The following is a 22511-nucleotide window of genomic DNA, read 5'->3' as shown; positions in this document are numbered from 1 at the left end:
TTGTAACGTGAATCCGCTTAAACTCTCTCTCACTAAACGAAAAAAAAAAAATAAAAATTCTACGAAATCTGTACACTTTTTCGAAAATCCAAAAGTTTAAAAATAAAATCAAATATCGTTTGGACTGAATTTCGTTCGCGAATCGTGAACAATTACATCGTACCGTAAATTTGCATTACAAAGTTCACAAAAAATTGTTTTGTACTTGATACGTGTATGAAATGAGGATTTCGCAAACGGTTGGGTTTGAAAGTCTGACAATTAATTCCAAGTCCTGGAGGTTCGAGGGATCTAATCGATCAAGATTCTCGTCCATTAATCCGTCCGCGGTGAAGATATTACCTCACCATTTTTCGGTCGGAATTCGAGCCACGGTTTCGACAACTCTCATTGTTTGGATCGAGTCTTTTTGTGAATACTGCTATTTCTCCTCTGGTTTTCAGGTCCCCATTTATAAGTATCTGCTCACGGCCCTTCTATGTTTCGGCTAGTCGACCAACCCCTCAGTTACAGGCAGCGCGCCAGCGAGTGGATCTATAAGGTAAGTTGCCAGCCCAACCCACCACCGCAACCTCTGCAATTTACATAAGACTGTTCCGTTGGCTGGAACCGAAAACGTCTCGAGGATGTATTGCCGCTATTTTTCGGCGGAGAAACGATGTAGCAATTAAAGGTTTGAAGGTAGAAATTCAGTCAATAGAGGTAAAGAAAAAAAAAAACATCTCGTGATGTTCACTGACAAGAGAAATTTCTAGTTCTCGTTAATAATTCAGTCTTTGACTATTTTTATTTTCTACCGTAATCAGAAAATAACTATAATTATAATAAATAATACTGTCGATCAGAAAAATTTTAAACACAAATTTAAACTGGTTCTCAAGTTTATAATTATCCTGAGAAAAGAAAGATCACGGGATTTTGAAATATTCAAAACAGAAATCCATATGCTTTGCCCAGTTTTTATGAAAACTCTATAAATTCTTTTCGAAAATGAATTCCTTCTACATCTCGTGTGACAGAGATTTCTTTTTTACCAACTCAGCTGTTTGATAATACATTATGATAAACAAAAGCGTGACTGGTTGCGAAGAACAAACTTTGAATGGTTCGTTCGAGGAAGAAATTCTGTGAATACAATTTCCAAAATGAATGAGTGAGTATTCATAAATATTGGAAAAACCTGCAGCATTTGAAAACATTCTGCTTTATCAGTTGAGATTTGCAATTGTTAAAAAAAATTCACATATAATCAGGAGATGATTGAATTAAATTCAGCGTAGTTGACTTTAGCTTCTCTCTTATAACCTTTTATACTCGATACGTTCTTTCTACCCTTTTTTAATCAAACGATAGCGGCAATGTGGCCGTTGCGATATTTTTTATGAATCCACGGAAAATAGGATCCAATACAGTATCAGGTCGCGTTTCTGCACCGAACGATCCTCATCGGCGGGACAATTTATCTCCGACAAATTTCGCGTTCATTTTTATGCTCTTCTCCCCTGTTCGTTCCTTATCACATCAGTATCGACTAGCATCGATTCAGCAGAAGCGAAGCGTGCAGTTCATCGCTTTTCATGATATACATGGACGGCTCGTGTGCAGATACTTTGCGAATTCAATTACCTCTCATACAGTCGGGGATGAACGAATTATGCATCAAGGACGCGAAAGCACTTTTGCCAGGTTTCCGCTCGATCCGCCAGCCGCGGTGTATCAGACACGAGAATTCATCATGGTCGTTGCTCAAGGTCGATTCCTTCCGTACGTAACTCCTTCATTCGAGGCTTCTACGCTGCAAAATCAATCGCTTTGATGGCTTTCCTTCGTGCCTTTATTATTGACGAAATTCGCAAATATTGTAGAAGAAGTTGTGAGTACAAGTATTTTTCAAACTTGCAGTATCGGTTTGTCGTATCGAGAAAAAAAAATATTTCATACGGAGTGGGCGTAAATTTGAAACTTTAAATTCTCCGACTTTTTCATTATCTATTTCCAGAGCCAACTTTGAATACATGAGCTTAGGAAAATTGAAATGTACACATTGACGCTATAAATAAGAATAATTTTTTGGATGAAAGTAAAGAAAAGCACAGTCTTTGGCCATTTTGAAGCAGAGAGACTGATGAAAGATTTTTTCATAAAACTGGTTTTGGACTTGTCGGCAATGTTTACATTTCTGTTTTTCTCAGTTGCTGACTGTTTTGATGTAAGTTTTCTTAACAGTTGTTAAAATTCCCTGCAACATGCGAATTTTCATGACTCTTGCGAAACCGAATCGGAATTTCTTAAGGATGTTTCTTGCCCGCAAGGTATACTTTCTACATTGAAATTTGTACACATTTTCAAAGAAGAAGAAACAACTCTTTTTCGTAATATTGGCTAAAGTTCGAAATAAAGAATAATACTTGCAACATTTCGACAATCGTTACTGAAACGATTCCTCTCTCCACGCCCACGTGCACAGGATGAATATCGCGTCTGTATTCCGCACACATTATACGCGGAGAATCTTCAAGGACAGCAGAATAGCAGGAACTATTTTTAGTCCTGCGAGGCAAAGCTTCGTGTTTCGAGAATCATGTACAGTGTGCAAGCCCCAGAGACCGAGTGTGTTTCCGGGGGAGAGTTTTGATATAGGGTTGAACTATAATTTATCGGAATCCTGAAATCCGCACTACCTTATGTAACCTTGGATGCGGGTCAAAGTTTCAAATAGTCGAAGTTTAGACAGACCATTACAACGAATGGTTGAAACTACCAACGGTCGAAATTCCGAATGGTCAAAATATCAAATATTCAAAATACCAAATTGTCAAAACTCCGAATGGTCAAAGTTTGGACAAATCATTACAACAACGAATGGTCAAAACTCTAGGCGGTCAAAATTCCGAATGATCAAAATTTGGACACACCATTACAACGAATAGTCAAAACTCCAAACGCTCAAAATTAAAATTCTGAATAGTCAAAACCCCAAAGTTACCAACTTTGAATGTATGGTACACGCTTCACCATACGAACGAAGGTTTGGTAAAGTTCGGAGTTATGACCTCGAGGTTTCGATCCGTAGTTGTGACCGCTCGGAGTTGTGATCATTCGAAATTTCGACCATTCGATGTATCAGTCTGTCCAAAGTTTGACCATTCGGAACTTTGACCCTTACTTTACCGGCCCAGATAGACGGGCAAAGTTGCGATCACATCGGGAGACCGCAATCGCAATTCCCATGAAAGTAGAACTGATCCCAGAGTTATCTCAGCAGATGTTGTTCCTGTGGTCCCGAGACCCGGTACCAGGTCCTCGGACGGGTCCTTGGCTCGCATGGTTCGCAACGGCGGTTGTTTTATGGCGTTGTCGGCGGCGGATCGCCAGCAGCATCCTGGCCGTATCTCCCTTCCGGATTTTCAAAACAAGAGCCACAGTTGCGCCGGTCAGCATCAGGCGGAAATCCGAGTCTAGGCGAAGCCTCAGTCTGGCTCTGAACCCGAAACCACCGACCGGCATCAGAACGAGGGTGAAGCGCCTTTGCACCGGTGATGGACCCCATGTTTCCAGCTCTTCAGTCTCCTCTCAGCCAATCAACTACAGGGTGACGAGGAGCGGTAGAGTCTATGGAAAATATCACCACAAACTATCCACGCCGAAGAAGCAAATGTAGGACAAGTGGCGTTCCGTTTATAATCGTTCGTTTGTTGTATGTACTTGTATGGGGAATTTCATACGGTTTCACATAGCCTTGGACGGTCGGGAATCCCAATTTTTTCGTAATTGCCGAGTGGAACCAGGTCCATGTTTTTTTTTACGTCGTTACTCACCGTTCCAAAGTTAGAAGCTGAATTGGCCGAAAGCCGAATGGAGTTTGAATTTGTCAGATTTTTTAGAGAACCCCAAGAGTCTAAAGGAATAATTTGAGCCCTAACTGTAATTTATAATTCGTAACTTCCAAGCCAATGAAAATATCACTTCTAGTAAGGTCTTAAAATATTTCAGAATCTCGATAAAGTTATCTGTAATTGTCAGTAAACAAAATTGGGAATGGCGACAGTCGGAGGCTATATAAAACCGCATGGAATTCCGAATATCTACGAGTATACATTTTTTGTTATTGTCTTGTGTGCGATTTTGTATTTTGATGATTGTACCGCAGTTTCTATCTGTTTTGTAAGTACCGAGTGTTTAGCTCGGTCGTTTACAAATTTTTATTACATTAATAAACGATCTGTGATGTCGTCGGTAATATATGCGTACACACGTTAATACGACTCGCTTGCATCTCCCCTCTTCAGAATATGTGCGGTATGAGTAAAAGAAGACGAACAACTCGTGTTAGTGAGACGATCTCTACCTTATATACTATAAGTACTTCGGAAGTTCAAGAGAGAACACACTTGCCTGCGTGGTAACCTTTACGACTTACTATAAAACTTAGGTACATATCCAACCGAGAACCTACCACACTAACAATAAACTCTATTTCACTCGAGACCGCTCGTCGTAAAATCCTCCATCAGCACGGCTTCGAAGGGAAAACATACCGGGAGCTCGATACCACGGCCAAAAGGATTAATGCCAGGTCACGGATAGTCGCGAAGACCTCGGTGGTTTTGAACTTCGGTCATGGAAAAGTAACTGCGAAAGGTAGACCCACCGTTTGTTGTTATCGTGTCATTTTTCACCGCTTTTATAAAATTCTGTATTTACTAACTTGACTTTTAATCTCTTCGACAACTTGATTCGCGACTGGAATTCTACTTTGAGCAAGTTTTGACTTTAGGATATTTTAAGTGGATCAAGGCATCACTGTATCATTGGTGATCATAACCACAGATTAGACGCAATAAATACGAGTCCACAACTAAATCTAACGATGGTCACAACTGGTACTATAAGATGACCAAAACCGGTATATCTACCTTATCATGGTTATCCAATTCAAGGAGGCGTGGTCTTCGACTGTTCGACTAGAGGATCTACCGCTACGCGTTGTCTTCTGACTCGAACTTGACCTACTTTGTCCTACTGTGTAACGAGATGCAGACTTTTGATAGGACCAGTTGATAGTACGTTAAGTGACACTGTTCGCCGGTTTCAGCAGACTGGCGCCCGAGAGTCCTCTTCCCTCTCAGATCAATAAACATCCCTTACACATACCCAGTTCTCCGTAGCTACAGAAGCCTCTGAAATTTTGTGCAGGACCAGAAAGGATGACCACTGTTGGAAAGTCATGGTCACAAGCTCCTGGTGAAACATACCCATAAGTGGTTTCATTACACCACTATGAATTGTCAAACTTCTCGAATGGTTCAACGTTGAATACAATCCTGGGTCATTTTTGCAGTATCCGCGTACCTGACCTAAACTTTGCTCCAACAACTATCGTAACGTTCGGTATTGCGGTTAAGTCTGCACGTATATAAACAATGCTCACCGTCAGAGGGGTAAGTTTCATATCAGAGTTGTGCCTATTTAAGCGGTATAATGCCGCAACGTTATCTGCACGGCAGGGAGTACGCGAAGCAAAGTATGCGCTCAATGAACAGAGTGGAATGGAACTGTGCCAAATTTCGTACAATGCAGAGCTGGTACCTCATAACCAGCATAGTCGATATCGAATTTAATATGTAGTTCCCAGCTACGGCTACACGAGTAACAAAATCAAGAGAAACTTCTAACAGATATTGTAGAATTATTCACGTAACACGGCGCTCGACGCATTGGGGCGAAAAATGACTATGAGCAATTATCTCGTTCCTATTTCCAGGGCGTTTTCTCTCCTGACGAGCATCCGAGTGCCCTAATTCGCCTGTTTTTAATCAAGGGAATACCGGTGAGAACATCCTTTAGACACACACAGTGGCTGGGGAACTTAATCAACGAGCCTGGATGACTCGGATAAATGGACGTGGACTTCTGACTCGATTAGAATAGCGCATAAAGCGGACCAGCGAGGGGTCGGAGCTAATGTAAGCAACTGTATTTCTAGTCTAATGAAACTACACGATAGTCGATCAACGGTTTGTTCACGTACGCAGGGATCAAATCAGGCGTAAACGGGCTTCCTCATCCCCGAGGAAGTACAGTCGCTGCATCACTAAAGATCCTCGGATTCTCTCGATTGTACCGACCACCTCAGATCTTGACTTCAGGATCGATCATTCGTCCTACGATGATCACATTCCCGGTGAATAATGATCACTCACGTCCGTGTCATTCATTCCGTTCATTCTAAGTCTCTTCTTCGTGTCGGTTTCAATGTTTTTGAAACGAATCGTGATGAAATTTACTAATTCAAAGAGAACCGACCGTTTAGCACATGATCGGCCTACGGTAATGTTTCTGGCGAGTCAGGGCTAAACAATTCGCTGTCAACCCTCCTCGACCTGCGTGTGTGTAACAAGGCAATAAAGACAAAGTGCTCGTAGATCGAAATCATTTCCATGTCATTGCGCGTGTAAGACTGACGCGTCAGGGTGATGTTAAAATGACGGGTGTAAATCGAGGACTGTATTTGGGACAATTCCGTGGCTTTTATAACGGAGCATCAAGAGCGGCGGTTGTTAGCTGCAAAACAGTCATCCTCGAGAGAAATTTCTACATTCCATTTGGTCCTTGTAGCGTTTTGTCCTCGTCTCATTTATCTCTTAGTCGAGTGTTAAATACCTCGGAACCTAGTTCTCTTTGCATTAACGAGGTGTTTCTCGAGACTGGCAATGGGCTGAAACCTCTCGTGGCTTATTACCCAATCGGCCACTGTAATTCTCCGCATTGTTTATTTCTTCGAGTACTTCACGGAATGCCGATGCCTTTGACGATTGTATTTTTAACAGTTTTTCTCCATGAATTGGATCGTAATCGAATAATTCTCGTTTCTTTGACCTTATTAGTTTTTGACTGTTCGATCCTACTCAATTTTAATGTCTGTGGAAGATACGGCCCGTTCGTGCCCATGAATTTTTATAGAATATAAGAAGAAATAAATCAATCAATCATTCATATTCTCTGCAGGTACGATGGTACTTCAGTGACGTGATGGGCATAAGGTCACCGCATTAAAATCCCCCGAATGGATATTCCACTTCTTCCTGAGTGGCCTCTATGAAAAAATTTGTCAAAATTGACCGTATTTTTACAACCTGTTAAATTCACATACAGAAATTTGACATTCCGTAGCTTATTTCACTTTCCCAAAGTCAAAATTTCATCGTTCGTTGACACTACTTCGCGATAAGAACAGAGGTTAAACCTTGAAACGTGTACTGAAAATCTGTAAAGATATTCGATTTCAGGTAGCTACCAAATACTCTTACCCTTCACGCTATTAGAGAGTAAAAAAAAAAAGGATATTCAACTTCACATAGCTGAGCGATCATCGTCACTGTTATGCACCGTTTACGCATAAATTTTCAAGAGGGTAAAAATTTTCCTCGCATTTTTCCCAGCTTTTCGATGATTCCAGCCCTTACGGTAACAACCCGCTGCAAACGTTGCCCCGATTCCCTTGACCTTTCAAATATTTCCAGGAGTTCCGTGACTGGGACACTTTTTTTTCAAACTCCATCATTAACAACGAGAAAGGGATTTACAGACCGCACTGCCCGTGGCTTCCTGCTCGGACGAAATGAAAGCGGGGGGCGACGGGACGGGGAGGAAAAGGAAAATGGAAACGGGGAGTTTGAGTAGGTCGGGAAAAACGGGGCTGAGATTATCCGCGCGTACGCGGTTTCCCAAAAGCGGGCTGCCCCGAACGGCTGAGTCATCTCCAAAACGCTGCCCGGCCGAATCGGGGGTGGCGCGCGTGCGTCGTCCACGTATCGACGCCGCTACTCCCGGGACGTCGGAGCGTCGGGACGCAAAGCCGTCAGTAGTCACCCCCAGGTTGAACGCGTAGGTGGTTATTTGGGGCGGATTTGATCCCCGCCAGGGGAAATTGTCTCGTCTCGATACCGACCTCGGCTGAAAAACCCGTCGCGAACCTGACTCGGTACCGCAGCTACGTCCGCAGAGTTTGTTTGTGATAAGTGAAGGGCTGAGTGGAAGTAGCGGGGGCGACGAAGATGCGATCGAAAAGGTACGCGGCCTCGAACTTCACCGGATAAATTTCGGTAAATATACACCTATGGACCAATTAAAGATGGCAGTGTTTTGTAACATGGACGCGCGATGAGATGCTGCGTGGACCGAATTCCCCGCTGGGCACATCCGAGGCTCCGATAACCGGCCCTGCGGCGTTAAATTTAAACGTGGCTAAAACGGACTCAGAATGCAGAATTCCTTTTACTTGCGAACTCTTCTCAGTTTCAAACCGAAACACCATCTACTCGATTTCTTCGCGGTTTAACAACGCGACGAGATGTCGTTCGGTACAACCTGTTCCTTTGTTCTGCTATTTTTTTTTTCACTCAAATTCACAGCTCAAATCAAGCGTATTAACCGCTTCGATGAAGTTTAAGCCTCACCTGAAATCCACGGAGTCAGGGACACGTACGGTATTCCTGTGCTCCATGATTTTCTTCGCACGAAAATTCAGGAGGACAAAGAATTTCATTTTTTCTCGCAAGATTTACCTGAACACTCAAAGTTGGGACTTAATAACTCGTGGAAACGACGAAAACGACAACATATTGACTTCTCTGCGATAAAATTCCCTCGTATAAATGAAAATGCAGTAGAGAGAATAAAAGTTACTTATAGGTTCTTCCTCTGCTTGGAGTTATTGTGCCTCAGGAGTTATTGCAGAAGAATGAAAAATATAATATTCAATAATTTCTCTTTTGAATTCGATGTACTCGATCTTTGGGACTTCCTTTGCTACCCGTCTTAAACTATTGAACCACTCACTCCTCGCTTCATGAAAACAAAGGACCCGATGCACAATTTCATTGGCTCAATTTCACCTCTAGTTTCTTCAGATAGTCAAACTAAGGCTTCACGGCAATTTAATTACTGGTACAACACGAGCGTGTGATTCAAAGTTGATTGGTACAACTTCGATTCACTGGGCATTCGTGAGAGACCACTGTTTTTTTTTTCTGCAATCACACGAAAGAGCGATTCTCGACTGTGACAATTCATTTTATGTTTACTCCACATAGAGGCGTACGCCTCTTCATTCAACTTCCCTGGCCTGTGAAAAAGCGGACGCATTTCATCCCCCGTAAATCGTCATACAGTAACACTCGCTCCGAATGTGGTTAGAGGTCGTTTTTTTCATTGGTGTGAAAAATGTGGGATATTTCGAGTGACTAGGGTGACGTATTTCTTGTTTTGAATCAAAAGTGAGTATCTATGTTTTGGAAACCTCCCTTGAAAACCCAATGAATCAAAAAACACACCCCTGAAGGACATTGGTGCTTGAATTCAAGACAGGGAATAATTGTAAAACTGGGTTAGGGTGAAAGATAAGCGCGACTCGATATAGCCTAGGTCGGCCTCCATGGGCTTAGGACCTAGGGCAACCAACTGGAGCCGCCAATAAGGGCGCTCTCTTCTCTCGGCGTTGCCATAATTCTGCGGAAAGGCGAGCAGGGTTGAGAGATGCAGAGGGTGAAGAAGGAACAGTCCCGCCAATACCGAGGGAGAAGAGGAAGAGAAAGAGAGACAGAGAGATAAGAATAGAGGTCGGAAATAGGGAAGAAAAGAAGTGGATCACGGCTGTGATTTAACGGATTTAATAACGCCATGGGCACGCTGGCAGTGGATCATTGGATATAACGGCTGATGCTGAAGTGAGATCGGCCTAAGTCATTTGGAATCTTTTCCCTCCGAATTTCTGGTTTAAATAGACATCACAATAATTCGCTTCGGTAAATTGCTGATCAATTGATGGTTTGTGGAAGTTGTTATAGACTTTCCTTCGGTGACATTTTTGGCCTTTCATTCTGGTTCCGAAATAGATGGAGATCACCATCCCCTAATGGTTTTGAGTTCCTTAGAAGTTATCATCTCATTAGCCGCAACAGTGGCGTTAATATTCCATCAATCTTCTGGCTGGTTGCCTATTTGTTTAACAGTCGAATGGCACACGCATTTTTTTATTGGTGAATACTGTTTTGAGATCTCCCAGACATCATGTTGGTTAGTTCCGTACTTTGAGCTTTGATAAAAACATATTTCCAACCAACAGTTCAAGCGTTTGACTTGAGAGTGAATGAATATTTTCTGAAACGGATGCTAAAGCAGGTATGGATGGAGAATTTTTATTACTGTAGAGTAAATGGGTAATCAATAACAATTCTCTGGAACCCCGAAATGTCGAGACGAGGTCTTTTTCATTCCCGCTGAAGTTTTGGTCAAGTGTTGACAAAACCAGAAGTGTACTTTCCAACGAAATCCCATCAGTCTGGTAGCAACTGAAACAGTATTCAATTAGGATGACTATAATTTTCGGGTAAAAAGTTTGGACATAGTCTCAGCGAGTATTTTAACTAGCTTCAGACACGCCACTTAGCAATCGTTCATATTTCCAGTTAACTTATACTAGTTACTCGTTATATTCATTGATTTTACCACGGAAAATGGCACAATAAATTATAGCCTTATGGAAGCCGTAGTAGCTTCGTGTTTTCAGTAAGAATTACGAAACAATAAGCAGTAAGAGCTGCATAACGAGTCCATTCAGCTGCTTGAAATGAAGAGATCGAAAAAAATCCGTACGATGGCGGATGGGTGATTAGTACCACAGTGGGTAGACTTGTATTAGTAACTCCGAGGAATAGTCGGGGCGACCCAAAGAAGCCAGATAGTGGCATCAGGTCATGGCGGTCGTATGTCATCAAGCCGATCCAGTGAATATGCTAAAATACGTATGCGAGTGAGGTTGTGTGGGATACACGGTACAGGGCGCGGGTCACTTAAGCACGTGCAATGAGCGAATGGGGCGAAACAGAGAACTGCAAGGCTTCGTAAGCCGTTTTTCACGTTTATCAGCATCGGCCAGTACACGTACAGGGGACACGTGCCATGGGTGAGAGCGTGTACTACGTTACCCAAGCAAGTAGCGATCTGCAATGCGATGGAATCAGCTACTTACACCATCATCTACGTAGGTACATGACTACGTAGACATATCAGGCACATCGCTGTGTGCAGAACCAAGGCGCAGTAGCGCCCTACATTTAATAATGCAAACTCTGGACGTCACTTTCTCGTTTAGTTATTAAATTTCACATCATGGTAATAACGAGTGTTCAGTGCCGCACTACGGACTGATTCTATGTTTTATACCGAGTTGAAGTTTCTGCTTAATTTCATTAAACACGTTACATTACCTCTTGCACTCGTGGTCTCGTTCATGGGATAGATGCAGACGAGTATTTGTTTGCGATGAGATATAATGATGAATAATGCACCAACTTCTACGCTAAGTCAACCAATATCCATTGTTTGCTAGAATAATAAAGTCTTAGTTTGAAAATTCACACACCATTATGTACACTTTTCAATGGTCTCGTAACCACTAATAGGCTTGACAGGATTTAATACTATGAGCAATGTGTTTAAAAAATCCTATCTACAGGTCAAGGTCACTGACTGGACCTTGGAACTAGATAGAGCTTCACTCTTACGTTCAAAGATTAAATCAAGCGAATTGCTACGCGAAAAAGCAACTGAATGATTCTTATGATATTTATAAACAGAATACCGTTAAAAATTGATTAAACTTTAATTTGCGGTACACGTAATTGAAATAAATGTGGTATAGCTTTTCGAAGTAACAGTGAACATGTGGAGTTATAGGTAAAGTAAAGAATGATAAATCACTTTCGGTTTAGTGTCAATTCGTTGATATAGACATTTCACCATTTCCTTCCGACCTTCTGTTAAGCTGATAAAGTTGGAGAACACAGATGGAAGTTTCAGAATCGACTGGGGAGTTTTAATTGGTTCCAAACTCATTCAGTTAGCCCCTGAACTGTGTGACATTATGCATCAGTCTTGAACCATGATGAAAAAGAATTAGAACAATGACAGTGATACACGAACGACGTTCAGAGGTGAACCCGCATGTATAGCAATGCTAGGCTAGTATGCGCACCTATTTCATTCAAGATCGACTTAGTTGAATTATGAATGACGGTCGATACGAACGGCTCATAAGACACGGCCATGAAGCAGGCCTTATGGAAAAGGAGAATTTTCGCAAGCCAGGAAACACAGTCTGACGTGTAACTACTACGTCCTCTAGGTTATCCACATGCCTGCTCACCTGAATTCCCGAACATATTCCCTGCGCTTCATGTACACAAGTAGACGCTGTAGCATATGAAGTTTCGAGGATAAGTAGGTCGGCACCACTTAGTTTACGCATTGGAAGTGAGGCATGCGACCAACGATACTCGTGTGTCACCAAATTCATCTCTGAAGGAAAGCATCACGTCGAAACATAAATACGAATGAAAAGTGATAACCTCATTATATAAAAGATGTCGGTGAGTTAGATTGAGGTGAGTCAAGTGCACAGTTCGTTATCACGTGGGCCCTATGATTATTCATGGTCAACTTGCAGACTTAGTTGTAGAGACTTTAGATATTGATCCATCGTGCAGGCTTACGTATTTCCAAGTTAGCGAAAGCGGTTGTTCGATCCGACGGAGATCCACAGAGCACGTTTATTACCGGAACGGAGGTGTGGAATAAAGAACCCGAAAGTCATTTCCAGGCTTTGATTGGAATCAATTGTGACGAAAACGCGCTCGTCATTACTTCCATTTAGCCCGTTGATACCTCGCGAAACTATTCCTTGACAATGCGATTTCCACATCCGATCGTCGAACGGAGATTGGACGTAGCTAAAAGTGTGGACGTTATAGCCTATCGAGTGAGCTATCGAGGTGGGTCCCCTAAACGTGGAAATCTTTTATACTTTCAGAAGCACCAGATCGATCCTGGACGAGTTTCAAACATCGGCAATGGGGATTGCGTGATTCAAGACTTGGGGAACAGTTCCGCCGGCGATTTAGAACACTTGAGAGGAGAATCGAGTGTCGGAGAGTCCAGAAAACGCCGGAGAGAAGGAAAGTGAATTCGGAGACAAGCGGTTTGAGTCAAATAAGCAGACAAGAAAGAAAGAGTGCGACATCTGTGCCAAAAGCTTTCGGGCTGGGAGGAGGAGGCAGGAGTTGCGTGAGGTTGTGTACCAAGGTGAAGTAGTGGACGGAAGTGGTTGGGACGGAGTGAAGTGCAAAGAAGGGTGAAAGGGCGGACCAGGCACCTCAGGGTGGGTGGGGGGATGCGGCGCGTAGGGGGGGCGGCATGGAGGAGCCCTCGCTGGAGGCTCTCATGCAGGCGGGCCTCATCTTCGTGGTCGGCGTCGCGATCATACTTTCGAATCTACTCATCATCGCCACCTACCTCAACTTCCGCGGTGAGTATAATTCTCAATTCCAAAGTCAAGTCAATCAGTGCAGGGTACGTTGTCACGTGGATCCTGTGATTACTCATGGACAACTTGCATACTCAGTTATACCGTGATTATCAGTGATCATCCACTTTCGTCATACACACCTTGACGCATGTGATCAACGATTTGCATGCTTGTTTTTTTTTTTTTCTTTTAGGCCCCAGCGAGGTGATAAACTACTACTTGCTGTCATTGGCCTCAGCCGATCTGCTCTGCGGATTGCTCGTTGTCCCGCTCTCCGTTTATCCAGCGTTAGTGCGGCGATGGGTCTACAGCGACATCGTGTGCCGGCTAATCGGCTACCTGGAGGTCACGCTCTGGGCAGTCTCGGTCTACACCTTCATGTGGATTTCCGTCGACCGATACCTCGCCATCAGGTAGATACTACGTTTCAGAATTTTTGGATCGTAGTGCGGAAGTGGCCATTAATCTGTAGTAGGCGTTCGACCAAGCAGAATGACACGGCGGCAATTCTGACTTAGTTTACACGTTCTTGAGTCCAACCGTGTCCAATAATGCTCGTCCCATTCATCAGACAGGTTCTACGCACAGTATGACGAATCACACATGTTTTTATAAGACGATTCTTGAAGGTCGTCATAAGCGACATACTTTTCTGGCTGTTCTCCAACTCCCGAGGAGCGGATGAATGAGGAGTGTACAGCTCCAACACTCACACGGCGTTAGTGCATGGTTCAGTCACATTTGACCTTGTTGTGTAAACGATTGTGTCTACGCAGGAAACCACTGAGATACGAGACGGTGCAGACGAAAACGAGGTGCCAATGCTGGATGGCGTTCACTTGGATCAGCGCTGCAATGATGTGCTGCCCGCCTCTGCTCGGCTTCAACAAGGCGATCTTCGACCACGAAGCCTTCATATGCATGCTCGACTGGGGAAACATGGCCGCGTATACCGTGACTCTGTCCATCCTGGTCCTGGGCCCGTCGGTGATCACAATCGTCTACACCTACTACTACATATTCTCAATGATGAGAAAACTGAGATCCGGCGTGCCTATCCACGACAAGGAGTACGCTACAGCGCTGTCCGAAAACCTGAGCAATCCTAGTCACATCATGTCGTTCGTCCTAGTGATGACGTTCTGGGCCTCGTGGGCGCCGTACGCTGGTCTCAAACTCTACGCGGTCGTTAATGGACCACCGCAGGTGAGCATATTTCATCTCAATGGATTCGCGAGCTTTTCTTCTTTAATGGACTCGTCGGGTCCTCTTGGTTCCCGAAGCTGGTCGTTCTAAGTCCTGATTTTCTTGGTAGGTACCATTCCTGAACTTCGCTGTCGTGTGGTTCGGACTTACCAACAGCTTCTGGAAGGCCGTTGTCCTTGGGACGCTGAGCCCCCAGTTTCGACTCGCCGCTCGGGTCCTCTGTCTAACTCTGTGCTGCCGACACCGAAGACTTCCCCCGGAGCTCCTGGGTCTGGACGACGACGACTAAACAGAGTACCGATACGTAGCTAAGGTCGAGCGAGTGTCTGTGCGTTCTACACGCGCCGCATTCCTAGAGCATCGCATTACACATTTTCTATCTCGTGTTATACTGGGAGTTGATCCTACAGTTTTCCCTCGCGTGTTGAAGGAGCATGATAATGACTCAATTTCGCGGTTCGGTTCACTTGTTGCGAGTTATAATCCGGGAGATTTTCTTAGACCGTTGGAACGTCGAATATTCATATCCAGCATTGTGTCGATTCATTGTTATCTTTCGTTTCGACGGTTGAACGTATACTTCGGACAGGTATTGTTCACTTAGAGCTAATTGAAGAAGCTTTGTTCTGGAAGTCTTTCAATTCATCTGAGAAAAGCACACACTTTATCGAACAAAACCAAACATGAAACGTGTTCTGGGCATTCCAGGTCAATTTCGTTCGTTCTCAATACTCGTTTCGATAATTATTTCATAAAGATATATACACCGCAGGTGGGATAATTTTTGTGGGAGTTTGAAATCTTAATTTCCAAACTCTTGAGGCACATGATTTTCTCTCAAGATCTTCAGTTTGATTGATTTTCACTCTTAAGTATTCGTAGCTGTAATAATTATTGTTAAGTATCATAACCAAAAATTTCAAACGAAATAAAAGAAAATAAATTCCAACGTAGATACATTTTTCCTTTTACCGTTTTATCAAACTTTGCCTTTCCAAAAGTCGACAATGTCGTTTTTCTGATATATCTCTCACATAATATATGAGAGCACATTTTTTTCGCACCATAAACTCGGATAATAACACTTTTATCTGCGACTTAGATTAATGCAACCTACAATTAGCCTTAACAGTTGTAAATATTTTAAAATAAAAGAGAATGCAATATTCAGTTAAACCATGGAACATTTGAATTAGGTAAACCAAACGACTCATTATTTGATTTATTTATATCAATTCCTTGCCGTGTCTTGACTCATAACTCGCAGAATTGGGATGCAGCAATGACCGTGGCGACGGTTCGAAAACTTTATCTTTTATTATTGAAGTTGAACTTAAAAAGAAAAAACGCAGGCTTTAAATTTCTACACTGCGCAGTATCACATAAAATTTATCACACAGAACGTGAGTATACCAAGTTATGTTTTTTTTTTTTTTTTTTTTGGTCTACATTCTTACTGAATCTACACATGTATATGACGTGACAACGTATGCCATGAATTTCAACAATTTTGAGAGTTGAAAAAAATTGATGCGAATAAATCAGAACCGAGATTAGGCAGTTAGAATCTATCAAATTATTCTGCGATAAAAAAAAACAAAAAAAAAACAAAGAATTACAATACCAAAATTTTTATCGAAACGATGAACGTCTGCAAGAAGTTGAGTTCATCTGGAATGCCTGGCGTGCATATTTCTTTGATTCTAAATTTGCGATACACGTGTTTGGACGCGGTAAACAAAATGATAAATGAGAATATATAAACTGCATTCCGACTAAAATATAAAGAATAAAATTACTATAATTAAAATCGCTTCGTTGGCTATATTCAGCCGACGTTTTCTTCTCTATATAAAAGTACATACAATATTGTCACGTTGAATAGATGCGGGCAATGCAGCAGTGTGCTGGATTGATATACCTATATAGCGATGATCCAGAGACGCAGTGAGATGAAAAAAAAAACATATTTATATGCATATATACATAATTCACATGTATGTATGAATATATATGTATATGTTACGTAACGAATAGTAAGACTGACCAGTTGGTCGCGTAATTTCGATTAGACATCTTCAAATCTACAAAGTAACTTCGCTTCGCTCAATCTAGCATCTGTTATTTAGCGTGAGAATTTCTTACGAAAAGGAGAAAAAAATTTATAGAAAAAAAAAAGAAAAAAAAAAGGAAGAAAATTAAAAAAATTTTACCGTTGTCTATATCTGTACGTTTATATAAGATCACGCTCAATAAGTGTTTTAGCGAGCTAAACAAGGAAAAAAAAAAGTTACTATATTGTGAAGATTAATTAACGTTAACATATGCGAAAAAAAAAAGAAAATGAAGCAAAAAAAAAGTACCTAGTCAATTACAGAGATGCCTCTATGAATGTGACGTGCTAAAATTAGAACAAAAAATGTATTAAAAATCGTAGAACGCCTTGGGACAAAACCGCGCGAATTTTAAGCTTTTTTAATCGTGCTTAATCTATCCTACGATGCGGTCGAACCTCTCTCTGTTGTGTCAAAAGACGAACGATTCAAAAACAAAAAAAAAAAAAAAAAAAAACACCCCTTGCTGTAGGCACTGTAAGAAGAAGTAAAAGATAAATAAAAATCATGACGGTAACTAAACATACTGTAAAGTGAAATAAAATTCAAAAAGCGATAAAAGTGGTATCGTGCACCCAGCGAACTCATAACGACATCGTAGTGGAAATGAATTGTCAAATTGTTGTTAAAGAAAAAAAAGGAAAAAGGGAAAGAAGAGAGAGCCAAAAGAATATATATCGTATTATTATAAAATACGCATTTAATATAGAACGTAGTTTGTTGTATTATGCGGCGATGAATACGGTGTGAGTGCGCGTGTATAATAACTGATGATCAAATCTTGTGAGTCGGCTAGGTCCACAATTACGTCTTTCACGTACGGATTGTGCTTCACGTATTTATTCAATTTTCGCATGCGATCCTCGAATATCAATGAAAATCGAACATATTGTTATGGGAAGCTAAAGAGTTTGAAGCCCATCTCGTACGCCGAAAGGTGATCAATAATTCTTTGATTCTCTATATGTTGTAAGATAGTTGATTAATTAATTAATTAAAAAAGCAGTTTACGCGTAGCGCAATCAGCAGCAGTCGCAAGACCCAGCTAACAAATTGAAATTCAATTAAAATTTCTTCCCAAATACGCTAAAAATTACAATTATAATACATATAGAATGTGTGTGTTGTGTGCACATATAAATCTATAGCAACATCGAAAATGATGGTCTGTTTGATTCACACGGGCAACGATGATTGTATGACTAGCCTATTTTTCGCAGTAAAAGTTACAGATATTTTGGTATTTCAAAAATTGAAAAGAAATTTTAATTTTCACTCTAGTTATTTTGAGTGAAATTTATTTACTTGTTGGGGAAAAAATCCATGTCATTTTTACATGAGTTTACACGGTACAAAAAAGATGTATTAAATATATGTAGAACAAATATGAAACATTTATGTTAATTATGTGGAATTCACGGCAGGGTTCAGGATGCCGATAAATTATAATACCCACCACAATTTTTGTAATTTTTACTCAAGAAAATCGCTGTCAAAGTAATCAGAGTCGCAGATGAAAATCCATCAGAACATTGTTTCCAAATACAGTAATGGGAAACTCGCATACATACAAACTTATATAAATGCGTCAATCCACAAATTATTGGTCAACGATCCGGAGTAAGAATCTCAATCTAGCTGCGATGATTTTGATTGTTTTTGGTGTCTTGAAAATAAAATGATTGCATTAATCTGATCATTAGAGACCTTTACGATGCATCGTTTACGAAAAACCGGATAAAATCACGAACATTTCTTTAATTTCAAGTTTGCGGAACATGAGAGAACTGCTATTATAAAGGTGTTAATTTTTCGCATTTATCGTCAATTTTTTTTTTTCATTTTTTAATTACACCGATGCGGTACAAATTCTATAATAAAATTCGTCAAAACTACAGTTCCATAAAAATTTCAACCTCGGATTGTTGTGCCATAATTTTTGGAATGGCCTATATGTACACGTATATATACATAATATATACAACATTTCGCACCCTCCGGATACTGAGCAAATGAAAAACGTGAAAATAAGAAAAAAATTATTAGCAGTAGATTTAGAAGAATAAAAACGAAAAAAATAACATAATAAGAAAAATAATAATAATAATAATAACGTGTCGTTTTGCACGGCGTGAGCAATCGGTAAATCTTTCGCGAATCGATCGCTCCACCTTGGGCATTGTTGATAATTCTCGTTATGCTTCCAAACGATAGTTGAATCTCTTTTAAAACTTTCTCTCAGTGTAACCGTGTTCCATATTTTGGTTCATCTTTCATTTTTGGCAAAAAAAAAGAAAAAAAAAAAATTCGGACAAATATTCTCGTATGTAACAATATGAAATGTCCATGGTACAATGAAATCATGATCAGATTGGGTTAATCGTTGTGTTGAAGAAAAAAAATAAGGAAAGACAAAAGTTTACACATCAGCTTACAGCCAGTAAAAATTCGAATCGAATTAGTTCTTTTGTGAACAAAAAAACCAACTGAAGTAACTGTAACGATTATAGAAAAAGTACTACCGAAGAAGTCGACAAGTCGATCCGATTCCATGAAAACTGTAAAATCGATTACATTCGAGAATTGGTTCGCGATAATTTTCTTCGGCGGAAAACGCAAAAAAAAAAAAAAATCGCAATGCGTTTATCGAAGCTTAATATCCTCCGCTTGACACGTGTAGAAAAGCTTGCAGGCCGATTAATATTTCGGTCTGATAGACATAAGTTTTCTCTAACAATAAGCCACGTTCACAATTCTCCATGAGAATGACAGGATGACAAGGCGCAGAACAGCTTCCGCTTCGCTTTGAACTAGAAATATATATTACAAGCATAATTTTTGTCGCTGCGCCTAAGGTTTGTAAATTGTATGCGGACTGGAGAAAAGTAACGAAGAATGTGTGAACGTGAAATAAATTAAGACCCCAACCCCCCAACGAAACAGTATTATATTTCTCAGCGATAAGAGTTATAAGCCGAATAGAAGAAGAAATATTCTTTGCGTAATCAAAACGCGGTTGAAAGATTGTTTAAGAGATATATATTGCATATATAATATATTTAGATGTATAATGGAGAGGTGCGTGAAAAATCAAGGGCCGGAGGGTGCGAGTTTCGCGAAACCGGGCAAAACGCTAACGAAGAGTATTGAAAACGTTGAGACGAAGAAGAAGAAGGAGGATAAGATGAAGAAAAAATAAAACACACACTGGTCCCTGGCAGTTTCCCGGGTGGCCTCCATTATTAATTATTAATTACATTTTTGTACCTAGTTGCTAGTTTTGTACTAGTTTTGTAACGTACCTCACAATGGACGTGCTGTTATTACATATTTTAATGATTGTTAAACGTTGATTGATGACTACATTGTACGTGTTCACGTTGTAGCATTACGAGTGATGATCCTTGATGTCGATAGGAGATTCGATTATAAAAATATCTCTATAACGATACCGGATGTGGCGAGTGTGGTAGCTGACGCTTATGCTCTCTGAAAAAATATCGAGTCGAAAACGGCACTGATTTTTCCCCACTCGAACGCTGTCACAGTAACGATACCGATAACAATGATTAGGATAAACTGCAATAATGACAGAAATTATGTATTCTTACGTATGCTAGGTAATCTCTTCATGCTCCAACGTTGGATCTCGGCACTTACTTTGAGCTCAGCCTAAGGTACCACACTTGATTTGAAAGTGAATGCTATCTCCAGGTTACTGTTGTGAGAAATGCTCTGATTGCTCGAAGAAAGTACACATAGGTCTTGCCAACAGACATACATATATATATATTTGAAATTTTATTAATTTCCAAGTAGTTATTCGACTCCAAGACGTCGAATTTTGCTCAAATTGATCCGCAGTAGTAATCAAAATCTGTAGGATCAATTAACTGCTGCGAAAAACGTATAAAATGATAAGATTTTAGCCGGAGACTGTCGAAATAGCGTATAATTGTTTAAGATCATAAATTAATAGCGTGCCTTAGCCGATATAATAGATGACATACAATTATGGTACACACCGATGAATACGACTCGATTATAGAGGATCGGACGAAAAAAGTCGCCACTGGCCTTTTTTGAGTTCTACCAGCAAATGTGCGATGCAATGAGATTTCTAGTTGGGCAAACACAGCATTTCTTATCTCTTGGAGAGTCACTCATTATGGTTGACGATATTATAAGATGGTGATGACGAGTTGAGTTTGATGATGGCGATACAATATTACCAATTATTATCCTAGAAGCTAGAGTAGCGGGTTCTGATAATAAACAGTGACAACGTAGATACTGCAATTTCATTCGAAAATCAATGCGTTCAATCATTTCAATACCTACTCCTCATCTTATCAATTCCAAAACTCCTATTCAACCGAGTCTGATTATCGGTTTCTACAACCCCGAACATTGGATAGATAATTTCCGCCAACGTTATTTCGAATTGTGATCATCGCAATTTGCAACATGGTTATTCACACGTGCTCTCGAGTCCCTCACCCAACTCCATATACAATGCGCGTAAGTACGGATAAACTATTGGGAAGAAATAACTATCGTAGCTGGTTGAAATGGAAATCGCGTAAAACAAAAGCGAATTCAAATTCGTTTAGTCACTGTACCTACAGAATACTAATGGCACTGATCTCATAAATTAGTGATGGTTTACTGCAGGTAATAAATTACGCGTTGTTATCGATTGTCTCCAATAACCAATTGAATATTACTGGAATGAATATTACTCGATTGTTGTAGAGAAAATCGATTATTAAAGCATCCGATTCTAACGTCGGTACCACAAAATTTGAAACCTGTTTGTTTAAAAACTTTATTTCACTGCATTTTTGCTTGATCCAAATACTTCACTCGATGAAAGACGATCGAATAGATCAACTTGAAACACGGGATGAAAAATTTTGAAAAGCATTTTCTGATATCATACCTGTACTTTTCTAATTTGAAAAACAAATGTTGCACAAAGTAATATATATCCTGAAAATTGAAATTTAGAAACTTTGAAAACGGTCATAAATTAATTGAGGTTTCATATTATGACACGGCTACATACGTTTCTATGTTTGATCACACCTGTCACGAGTTGTTGCTTTCAATTTTAGTCAGCACCATGTATTTCTCAAATATTGAATCTCGAACCACAGCATGTAATATTATATAAAGTGAAATTACCGATGATCAGGAAACGTTTCATGATACCATATCGTGTTATCGATGAAGACTGTGAAATTTACGCACATGATGACGTGAAGTTTCTAAATTACTCTCTCTCTAATCCGAGTAATCCTTGGATCCAATTAGTCCCGCTTTAGCCAATTAGTTATATCTCGATATCAGACCCCAGCTTTGACGTTACCGCGAGTGGAATGGTAGTAAATACAGAGCAGCACATACGAGACGGAAAATTGCTGAGGATTATAATGTTTCTTAAACTCGGGAAGGCATCGCGGACTGGTACCAATACTACCCGCCATCCACAATCCTAATTATGCCAAGGCTCAATCGATATAGAGGGGATATTTTTTTTATTTATTTATTTTTCTTACGGACGTAACTCAGGGTTAAATTCCACGTCACGAAAGCCTACATGCATTGAAGACCACTTATTCGTTTGTCACGATAAATGCCTGGCTTTGTAATTTACTATCCAAAACCTTGCACAGCATATTCACAGATCTGCATTATACCGATGAGACCGAACAGAATGATGGATGAGGAAAAATTGGAATGATTGCATCGCCAATAACGAGGGTAATGCAATTTAGAGTATTTACGGTACGTTGGATGTGAAAAGTGATCAGTTTTCACCG

At 40.5% G+C, this 22511-nt stretch overlaps 1 protein-coding gene across 3 annotated transcripts; it reads left to right on the top strand.

The window, feature by feature from the left end:
* Positions 1–445: 445 nt before the first annotated feature.
* LOC107227185 (G-protein coupled receptor 52) lies at positions 446–19060 on the top strand. Of its 3 annotated transcripts, none has more exons than XM_046730165.1 (5): positions 446–541; positions 12872–13366; positions 13560–13779; positions 14143–14572; positions 14682–19060. In XM_046730165.1, exons 2-5 carry the CDS (start codon positions 13255–13257, stop codon positions 14859–14861), a joined length of 942 nt encoding a protein of 313 aa, XP_046586121.1. In that variant the 5' UTR covers positions 446–541; positions 12872–13254; the 3' UTR covers positions 14862–19060. The 3 variants fall into 3 exon arrangements, with proteins under 3 accessions (XP_046586121.1, XP_046586120.1, XP_015523735.1); XM_046730164.1 differs by lacking the exon at positions 446–541 and adding an exon at positions 7854–8071; XM_015668249.2 differs by lacking the exon at positions 446–541 and adding an exon at positions 7854–8105.
* Positions 19061–22511: the final 3451 nt, after the last annotated feature.

This window comes from Neodiprion lecontei, chromosome 2 (assembly GCF_021901455.1).
Source record: "Neodiprion lecontei isolate iyNeoLeco1 chromosome 2, iyNeoLeco1.1, whole genome shotgun sequence".
Taxonomy (NCBI): Eukaryota; Metazoa; Arthropoda; class Insecta; order Hymenoptera; family Diprionidae; genus Neodiprion; species Neodiprion lecontei.
Note: the sequence above shows the minus strand (reverse complement) of the source record. Positions and strands in the feature narration are given on the sequence as shown.

Excerpts from the sequence above, each read along its gene's own strand:
- LOC107227185 (XM_046730165.1), top strand. The coding sequence starts at position 13,255 with ATGGAGGAGCCCTCGCTGGAGGCTCTCATGCAGGCGGGCCTCATCTTC. Across the intron at positions 13,367-13,559 it reads CACCTACCTCAACTTCCGCG|GCCCCAGCGAGGTGATAAAC; the intron begins GTGAGTATAATT and ends TTTTTCTTTTAG. Across the intron at positions 13,780-14,142 it reads GACCGATACCTCGCCATCAG|GAAACCACTGAGATACGAGA; the intron begins GTAGATACTACG and ends GTGTCTACGCAG.